General features: G+C 41.2%; 1 protein-coding gene and 1 non-coding gene across 7 annotated transcripts in view; one reads left to right on the top strand and one right to left on the bottom strand.

Annotated features, from left to right (window-relative positions):
* Positions 1 to 10,429, top strand: part of RNGTT (RNA guanylyltransferase and 5'-phosphatase) — a 361,441-nt gene that overhangs the window by 38,060 nt on the left and 312,952 nt on the right. For all 6 annotated transcript variants that reach the window (XR_003094276.1, XM_025205262.1, XM_025205261.1 and 3 more), the window contains exons 6-7: positions 3,796 to 3,905; positions 4,756 to 4,857. Coding sequence is in view for 5 of the 6 variants with exons in the window: in XM_025205262.1 (XP_025061047.1) it covers positions 3,796 to 3,905; positions 4,756 to 4,857 (212 nt within the window). In the remaining variant the exon portion in view is untranslated. The remainder of the gene's footprint in view (positions 1 to 3,795; positions 3,906 to 4,755; positions 4,858 to 10,429) is intronic.
* Positions 1,488 to 1,560, bottom strand: TRNAM-CAU. The gene has a single exon. It is a non-coding gene; the product is annotated as a tRNA-Met (tRNA).

Below are 10,429 nucleotides of genomic sequence, written 5' to 3'. Positions count from 1 at the left end.
CCCTACTTCAGGGCCTTCTCTTAGCTAGTTGCTGACAATGAACAGATACTGTCCGGGTACATAGTTGGCTGCTGCCTTCATTGAGTCATTTGCATATTATTTCTATTGTGCCCTGAAACATTTCCTAAATCAGCTGCTGTATCTGACCTACATGCATAGAAGAGATGACAGGCCAAATGCTTCTGAAGCTCCAAGTATTGTGAATGAACCATGCTAATTCTCTAGGATCTCTTGGGTAGGACTGATAATTAATTACTCTATCCTCACATGTCAGGGTCCACAGCCAAGTAAGTAAAATTATAGTTGAAAATTCCAACAATATTATTTGCTTGCTAGTGTAACTTTGTTGAAAATATTTGATGATATGCCTGCTAATTTGGGTATGCCTGTTGAAACATGGGCTATGGTCCTTTAATCGTACAGATTTCTAGTCCCTCTGGTTTTGTTCTGTTCATTGTGAATCACTTCTTTTATTTCCCTCAGCAATAGACTTGTTTTATGGACTGCATTCTGTAAGGTTTTTCAACGTCCTGCATCTGTAGTGGGATTTTCTCTAGTGCTCAGGTTGACTTAGGCTAGGGACAAACATTACACATACATTGGTTTAAGTGATCAGTAACTGGTTTAAACTTGTAACAGAATAGAAGCTCAGTGCACATAAACCAGTTTCAAAATGGCTGAATGTAATATCAGACTTAACTGGTTTGGTCAAACTGGTTTATGCAATGTCTGTCCCAGACCGCTTCCTGGTTTAAGTCAAACCAGAATCCCCCAGCATCCCAGATGCTGTGCTGCCTGCTCCAGAGAACAGGGCTGGCCCTGCCCTGCTCCGTGGCCAGAGCTCCGGTGGAGGCTGCAGGCACAGCAGGGGCTGCCTGACTTCCCCTGCCCCCCACTCCCCTCGCTCAATCAGGGATCCCCACCCTCCCTTCCTCCCATCTTCCACAGCATGGACCCCAGCCCCATCGACTCTAGGCATGTGGTATGCTAGCTAGTGCTGAAAGGTGTCTGTCTGTGTGTCTCCAATTTCACAGAGACAGGCAGATGGAACAGTGTCTGCTTAGGGATTTTTGGAGCTAATCAGGTCAACTGGTTATGTCCCTCTGTTCCTTCCTTATTCATAGAGTCATAGATGTTTGGGTTGGAAAGGACCTTATCAGATCATTGAGTTCGACCTCCCTGCCCTGGGCAGAAAAGAGCGCTGGGGTCAGATGACCCCAGCCAGGTGCATGTTTAGCCTCCTCTTAAAGACCCCCATGGTAGGGGAGAGCAATACCTCACTTGGAAGCCCTTTCCAGATTTTGTCAACCCTTACCTGAAGTTAAGGGTCTAAGCTAAATCTGTTCTCTGCCAGTTTGTGACCATTGTTTCTAGTTACTCCAACGGGTGCCCTGGTAAACAGAACATCTCATAATCCTTGCTGTCCCTTCTCCCCACCGCAATGAATTTGTAGGCGGCCACAAAATCAAAGAAGTAAGAGGCAACCTTGCCTTCTCTGAGGCTCGAACTCAGGACCTCCAGATTATGAGACTGATGCGCTGCCGGCTGCACAAAGAAGGCCCTGGCTTGGAAAAAAGCTGTTTAAGAAGATCTTGAATTAATGAGAGAGGCTTTTGATTTGTTGATAGGCTGATAAATGCTGTGCTATCAGCCCCCTGCTGGCTCCCTTGCCTGTCAGGTTTGTAGACAGTATGAAGAAGCAGGGACAGGGAGATTGCAAAGCTCAGTATCATCCATAGATGCATGCACTGCACCCCCCCCCCAGCCCTTTGCCTCAGTATGCTAGCTGGGGGCTTGAGTCTGGCAACGTTCCTGCCCCTTTAGCAGGAGTGGGGAAAAGCCTGGGACGGTGCAGGGAGGGTGGGGGTTTAAACACCTCCCTAATCAGTGTCCTGCCAGGGCCTGGCCACTCCCCCTTCAGCTCAGCATTGTGGAAGGGAAGGGAGGGCTGCTCTAGTGCCCCCCAGCTTCTAGCTTGAGCCACTGCAGGAATGTGCCGGCCTTTCCTCACTCCAGAGGGAATGTCTGTGCAGCTGCAAACCGGTTCAACCTAGGCAGTTTAGACCAACCTACAAAGATTGAATCAATTGAGGCTCAGGCTTTTTGAATGTCTGTCCCTGCCTTACCAAATGCATTATGATGGTTTTGGATTAAAACAAAAAAAAATACCACTGCATTCTTGTGCAACCATATGTAACATTAATTTTAAATATTTAGTCTTAAATGCCTCCTTTTGGGAAAATTCTCTGTCATAAATGACCTAGCCCCTTTCAAAGGGATATCATCTTTTTCTCTTTGAGCACTAAGAGGGAATCCCTGGTGAATCACATTCTCCAAGCTTACCTTGCTGCGGGTGTCATGCTTTCAATTCTTACTATGGAGGGAGTGAGAAAGCATTCCCTAGTTGCAAACTCTGATCTTTTGATATAGTATTACCATTCAATCAGCCTGCCATCCCTGGGAAAGTGATAAGGGCAAAATGTTTATTTGCTGCATTGTACTGTTTTTTAAATGAAAACACTGGTCTTCAGCAGTCTTTTAAAGTTCTGTTCTGAGAGCATTAAAGCTGTTCCTCAGTGACATTACTGGAGTAAATATTAGTAACTTCAATGGTTTGAACGAAATAGTTTGCTTCTGGGCACTGCTGCAGGAAGACAGTCAAGTAGTTCCCAACTTTTATCTACCAAGTGGCAGAAATAGACTTTTAGAAGTCTCTAATTGAAAACATTAATCTCTAAATTATCTCGTCTGCATTCAAACTCTACAGAAGAAATCTTTGTCCCCAGTTTTTGCCTATCAGTTTTGAAAAAACTATGACCTTTTTTATATATTTTGGATTGTAGGGCCACCAAGGATTATGATGCAATGAGTTGTGTGGTTTATAGAAAGATTGCTTGTATTTCACAATGTGGTATAAATTGTGCCTGTATGCAGTTCTATCAGGACTGTCCAACTGGCAGCCTGTGAGGGGTTAAGTTGCAGCTCCTGGGTTTCTGCCTGGCCATAACTTATTCTATCATCCTTGGCTCTCCCTCCTTCCTCTGGTTTCTGCATTCTATGCCCACCCCAGGGGGCAGTGTGGCATGGCATGGAGTGGCACAGGGCACTCAGGGTGAGTCTGGAGCCATATAGCATGTGAAGCAGCTATGGGGGGCACCCACATTGGTGTTCAGTGCAGCAGCAAGGGGAGAGCATGGGAACCATCCATGTGGGATCATTCTAACAGTGTGGGGGGTGGGGAACTGTGTGGGCACATACTGCAGCGTGGGGGGTTGTCCATTCAGCCTGGGGCTCTGGATTCCCTGCTAGGGCAGCCCATGGGTGGGGTGGCCCCCCAGCCACTTAAAAATCAGGGCTGTCCAATTTCTTTCATAAATTGCATCTATAGGTAAATGTTTTAAGTTTAAACATGATGTATGTGGTATTATGTAAGCATTAATAAATGCATTCAACATATGTAATGCTTACTTTACTAATGATTACTGTGAGTTCTGTTTATGTATGGTGCTTGTGTTTAGTATATTGGTACATACTCTGTACAGGTGTGGCTTCTGCATAGACATTTTATAATTTTATTATTGTTTATTAATAGCATTTGTATTATAGTTATACCAAGCAGCAGTGCTTTTATATGAGAGCGAGAGAAAGAAGGAAAAGTCCTTTTCCCCCAAGAGTTCAATTATTATAAAAATGGAAAATAAAATCATAAGTCTAACATACCTGACATCAGCTTTCTGAACTGCTTTTATATGACACATCTTAAATTCTGAATTGTATCTGTGTTTTGATTTTTAGGGTGCAGTTTTCTTGGAAGGCGTGCCAGTTAAATATGTGACCCAAGTGACAACTCAACCAAAATTGGGCGAGATGCAGCACAAATGTCAGCAATTCTGTGGATGGGGAGGGTATGAACAAAAGCCATTTAATATTAGAATTTTTTGTTTGAACTATATTTAAATAAATGTTGTTTTCTTAATTTTGCTGTAGACAAATGTAAACTTAAAAACAATTCAAGAATTCACAAGTCAAGTAAGCAACTATATATTTGGATTAATTTTTATCAGAACAATTTTGAAAAATAAATGGTAAAGTTAATGATGGAATAGCACCAAATGGCTTGCAAAGAGAAAACAGCAGTATTAAGAAACAAGATTCCAGAATTACTTTTTCATTGTTGGATTATAATTTATTAGCCATTTCTACACACATTTTAGAATCTGGATCTGTTATTTTGGCCAACGTTAATGCCTTTTTAAGCAGTGAATTGATGGACGCTAGTTTGAACTAGAGAACATATTATATGCTTACTTTTACATCTGTCAATTCACTTCAGTCCTGATTTCTATACCTTTTTTTTGTTTTTTGGGGGGTTTTTTTGCTTCTTAGATCTTCTAGGAAGCCTTTGCCAGTTTTGAATTGTGCATAATATTGGTATAAATGCTACATCTAGCTGCATTTCTAGAATTTGAGTCTAGAATTTGAGCTCCTCTGTGCCACCTAATCTTCAGATACTAATAGCTTAGTGGGTTAAACTATCTCACCTCAAATAAATCCCTGATTAATTCAGACTACTGGTGTTTTGCCATACTTGGAGTTTTTTTAATCAAAAAGCATTTGTCTCTTGTTGCAAATATGCCTTTTTAGAGAGTATTAACTTTGTAGAAGCTGGTGCAATGCAACTCATTCAAGGTTGATCTTGCTTGTCTTGTGTGCTAGCTTATTGTAGAACCTTACTAGACATACTGCTCCTTTTAGGTCTGGATTCCCTGGAGCACAGCCTGTTTCCATGGACAAGCAAAATATTAAAGCTTTAGAGCAGAAGCCATACAAAGTAAGCTGGAAAGCAGATGGTACTCGGTAAGTTTTATATCTTTAAAAAAAATTAAAAAGCATAAATTGCCCTGACAGAGCAGATTCTTTGCATGGGTAGTCTCTGTGCTTCTTGGTATGTGAGTTCTTGCCTGTGTGCAAAGAAGAAGCATATTTTATCAATGAAATTGAAGCTAAAAAACCAAAATGTACATTGATACAGTGCATTGTAACTTTGGTTGATGTTTGCAGTTGGATTTCTCCCAATCTATGGAGCTAGATTAAATGTTCCCTTACAGGTTCTAGCTTGTGCTCTCTTGTTTTCTTTGATCTTTACAGGTTGAGTATCTAGGCTTGAATATAATAGTAACAAGGATCTTGGAATAACTGAATATAATATGTAGTTAGAGGTTTAAAGGAACTTAGGATCATAGGAAGGGAGCTCACAAAGTCATTTAGTCCAGCCCCCAGCCAGGGATTGAACCAGAAACCTTTTAGATGTTCAGGTTAAAGCTCCCAGCTGAGCTACTTTAGCATCGGCTTTAAAAGAAAAAAAAAAAAGCTGCCTTCCCAGCCACAGGAATCTGTAGCCAGCCTAGTCTTCTAGGTACTTGATCCATTTTTGGAAGGAAAAAATCCCTATACAGAGACCAGTTTTTATTTATTGTTAGGAAGTTGACATTTGTTTTTTCTTATGGTGATATTGAGTAATGTTAAAAATTTTGCAGTTCTCTACTTCTGTTGATCCTCAAGCCTGAGTAGACCCAAGAGTGCTTTTTTTGATTCATTAGTCAGTGCTGTCACTTGTACTGCAATGGTGATATTTCTTTTTGTAGAATTGCAGGTAAATCCTAATAATATGTTACCAATGTTGAACTTTTATAATGGCTAACTATTGAATCTAATTCTGTATGAAAAGGTAGAACACTGCTGTAATTAATATCTGTCAAAACAGAAGAAACTGCATAATGCAACTAATGTGAAGTTGACAGAAATCCTTCAGTTTAGCTGGTGATCAGTTTTCAGTTAAGTGCTCGCTCTTTATTCCGAAGTTATTGTAGTGGATTCATAGAGATCAGTAAATTTGGGGTGCATCTATTTTGCTTTAAAAAAAAAAAAAATTGCACTTTTAAAAACCTAAGAGCCTCATAAAATTCTTTGATAAACTTAACAGTCTATATTTAAAAGCTGTAAATGACAGAATTATGGACATGTGCATTATGGTAGTCTTCAACTGCTTAAATCAGGTACTCAGCTCTACAAGGTCTGTACCTCATTCAGTGGGCAAGATTATTACTAAAGTAGAGGTTTGCAAGAAGTGTGTAGGATGTTTTCTTGTATTCAAGGCATTGATATGAAATCCAGAAGAACTTAGTTCCTGGGTCTTACCCAAATCATAATACAGTGTGATAATCATAATGCGTGTTCACAAAGACACCATCCTAAGGTTGCATGGGTATCTCAAGATGTTTCTTAATAATACCATATTGACTCAGTTCCTTGGTGAGGTTTTTTCCCCCACTTAACATGGGGGGGGGGGGTCTCATCTTGGAGTCGAATATGAGGTGGGGGAGCAGACAGATGCTGCGGTTCCAGTTCCAACCTGGGTGCAGCTGCTTCCCCCACTTACCCTTGCTCCCGTGTCAGCAGGCTGCATCCCTGCTCTAGCCTGGGGTATGGGGCATGGCCCCATCTTGGCCTGGTAGCAGTGGCAGCAACGTTTGCTACATGCCCCAGGCTAGAGCAAGATGGAGTCTGCTGACAGTGGAGCAAGGGTAAAGTGGGGGTGGAAGAGGAGGATGGGCAGGTGGGAGGGCAGAAAGAGGATGGGGGGCCAGAATGGTGGTGGGGTAAGGTGGTGGCATGGTGGGGGCCTGAGTGCAAGGGGGCTGAGGTGGTGACAGGGCGGGGGCAGGCAACAGTGAGCAAGTGGAGGTGGGGATGGGTAGCGGGTGGCAAGCACCTGTGCCCCCCCACCTCTTGGCCTCCTGCCACTGCTTTCCCTGCCACTGCTAGTGGAAATAGCGTTGAGGACTGTGAGCTGATATAAAAAGTGACAAATATCAGTAGAAAAATAGGAGAGCTTGTTCTGGGGCAAAATTGGAAAGCTAGTAGAGCTACAGTAAAAAAAAACAATCAAGTGCTCATTGGGAAGGCAAACTGAAGATAACATTTTTAAGTTGTTCAAATCTTATAGCGGATGAGTGTGGTGTAACTGTCTAGAGTGAGTGCTTGTACGTAGATGCTTTTCTGTTGTGCCTAAAATTTAGAGGTAGTCGTGCACAGTAATTTGGTTGTGATACAGCTGCAAATAAAAAAATGCTTTTAAGGCCCTGTTGTGCATTTTTGGGGCAATGGGAAATACAGTAAAATCTTTGTTATCTGGCATTTAAATGACCCCCCCCCACACACTGTGTTACCTGAAAACCCTTGCTGGGTTATTTCAGATAACCAGAATTTTTATATAACTGGCAATCTCCTTACCCCATGGATGCTGGATAACAAAGATTTTACTGTGTATTTGGAGTCATTTAGTTCAACACTGCTCAAGGCAGGATCACCCCTACCTAAATGATCCCAGACAAATGTTTGTCTAACTAGCATTTAAAAAATTTCCAGTGATGGAGATTGCTATAACTTCTCTAGATAACCCTCAATTGGAATGTTATTCCTAGTATTCAGTCTAAATCTCCCTTGCTTCAATTTTAAAAACATTAATTTTTCATCTGTGCTTGTTGGACATAGAGAATAGTGGATTGCTATCCTCTTTGTAACATCCCTTTCTATAGTTGAAGGCTGTTACCAAGCATTTCTTCAGTCATCTTCTCTCCGGACTGGATAATTCCTGTTCTTCCAAACTTTCTTTTGTGTCATGTTTTCTAGATTGCTAATAATTTTTATCACTCTAAGCTGTACTCTTTCCAAACTGTGCTTGTTGGACATAGAGAATAGTGGATTGCTATCCTCTTTGTAACATCCCTTTCTATAGTTGAAGGCTGTTACCAAGCATTTCTTCAGTCATCTTCTCTCCGGACTGGATAATTCCTGTTCTTCCAAACTTTCTTTTGTGTCATGTTTTCTAGATTGCTAATAATTTTTATCACTCTAAGCGGTACTCTTTCCAACCCATCCATATCTTTCTTGAAGTGTGGTGCTCAGAACTGGACACAGTATTCTCCCCCAGTGAGGCCTTGCCAGTACTGAATGCAGTAGAAGAAAAGTTATCTGTGATTTGTATGCAATATTCCTATTAATACAGCCCATTTGCCTCTTGCTTCAGTACTAGGTCTCTTCTATCCCTAATAAATAAGCTTTTGTCATAACTTGTTTAGAAAGATATGCCATATTGCTTATGGCATTTTCTCTTCGTAATTTGGTTGTCTAGAGAAAATACCCATTTCTTGACATAATTCAAGATGATTAGATTACTTCTTGCCTCTCCTCTTTAAAAAAAAACACCACACTTTAATAGAGTGCGATGAACTAAAATATCGAGCAGGCAGTTTAGGCAAGTGAGGCTAAGCTGGGATATAATTTAGGGCAGGAGTTAGTAACCATTCACTAACAGTCGGCTGAATTAACACAGCTCAGTCCTGAAGTGGGTTGGAGATGGCAGTTGTTAGCTAATCCACCACTGGATGGGGCATTTTCTTGCAAAGCTTACTTAACAGTGGGTTAACTAAGCTTCTGTGACAATATAATTTTTTGGCAAGTGTGATAAGATCTTTTCTGGCCTGCAGGCTGTAGGTTACTGACACCTAGTTCAGAGGGTTCTTGTTTAGATTTTATTTTAATACTCTACCTCCATCTGCTTTTGTATTTTTTTTCCCCTCTTACTGTAAATTTTCCTGCAACTTTGTTGAGAGAGGTGACATATAAGTAATTCCAAAGTGTTTAAATGAGAGAAGTAGAGATTTTTTTCATGGGCTCTCAACTCCAATTTTGTTACCTTGAATGTAAGTGGAATCTTTTTGCGTTTTGATAATTACTTCAATATTTCAGACTTTGAGTAAAGTCTAATAGCATTTGTCAAAAATAATTAAACAGCTTGGAGAAAAGTTTTAAGGAATGTGCTGTACCAGTTGCTGATTTAATGAATGGTATTCCTACTATCAATAGTTCTAAATGTTTTAACAAGTGCATTCAGTATTGGCTAACTTCTTACCATCACCACGACTAGGCTTCACCTTCCCTATATCAGGTGGAATCTGAGCTTCCTAGAAGTTGAAAGCCCTTTATTCTCTTAGGAGCACTATATCTCAGTTGTTGTATTCTCCTGGAGGGAGATTCAAGGTGACCAGATAACTGATATCGGGACTTGAGTTCTTCTGCAGGGCTTCCTTTCATTGCTTTTAGTCTTTTAGAGAAGGAAAAGTCACACGAGGACAGTCTACATATTCTGCTTAAAGAGACCAAATCCACATATTCACAAGTAAAAGAAATAGGCACCGATATGCATCTCTATCCATTTGCCTTCCAATTTTTTGGGAAAACTAAAAAGTTCAGAATTGCTGTACAGGTGTATGCTACAGAAACCTGTATCCAGGTTAAAAAAAATTGAGATGGTTTGCTGTTCCAAATCTGATACTGTTACAAAAAGACTCCTTGTCTTCCTCAATTTCAACTGGTCTGTGCTGTCTGACAAAATTAGTTCCTTTTTAAAATTTTCAGAATTGTCAACAGTAACATTTAAGTATTATATCTTAATCTCTTACCTTTTCTTTGGTATTTCTTGTTTCAAAGTTAATTCAAGGATCCATAAGCATTCATGAAAATTTTGTTCACTCGTGCCATGAGGCATTCAGATCACAATATTCCTTTTTGTGTTGTGAAAACTACTGAGAGATAATTGATATTGATGTTTGTTGCATCATGGTCAATAATCTCTCAGTAGCAGGAAGAATTTAATTACTGTGACATATTTCATAATATATCTTCATTTCAGTAGTGTTAGCAGTCTTTATTTTACAAGATGTTTCGTCTTTTGAATACTAGAGGTTAACTTCATTCTTTAGTGTTTCAAAACAAATTGAATATACATTCCCTACAAGCTTTTTGACTGAGTTACAGTTTACTACTTCAGCTTTTAAAATTCATATTGGCATGGTGGGGGGAGAGATGGAATAACTCTGTAAATAAATACCATATTGTTCTGATGATAAATTGATCTTGCTTATAAGCAGGGCTCCTGGTTTTCTCTGATTAAAAATTGCAAATTCTCTGATTAAACCCCCCAAATCTGTGATAAAAATTAAAGGCCCCCCACAGCCCCCTCCAGCGCTGCTGGTGCCCTGCACTCACCCCCACAGCCGCAACAGCCCCTCAGACCCGCAGACACAGAGCACACACAGACACTGACACCCACCCCAGCAGGTAAGTGTGTGGGGGGGAAAGGGCAGAGCAGAGTGGGGGAAAGGGAAGGTGCTGGGGGGTAGATCAAGATGGGGGGGGAGGGGGGAGCGTGCCCCTGTGCCCACTCCCAGGAGCAGGGCAGAGGGTGAGGGCAGGTGTGCCACTCTGTGGGCCATACACACACTGGCCGGCCTGACGGGGTTCGCACATGGAGGCTGCCACCACAAATCTGCCACTGCACCCTGCGCTAACATCCCCCAGCCACCCC

Source organism: Alligator sinensis, unplaced genomic scaffold, assembly GCF_000455745.1.
Source record: "Alligator sinensis unplaced genomic scaffold, ASM45574v1 scaffold658_1, whole genome shotgun sequence".
Lineage (NCBI taxonomy): Eukaryota > Metazoa > Chordata > Crocodylia > Alligatoridae > Alligator > Alligator sinensis.
The sequence above is the reverse complement of the archived record's forward strand: the minus strand, read 5'-3'. Positions and strand labels throughout refer to the sequence as shown.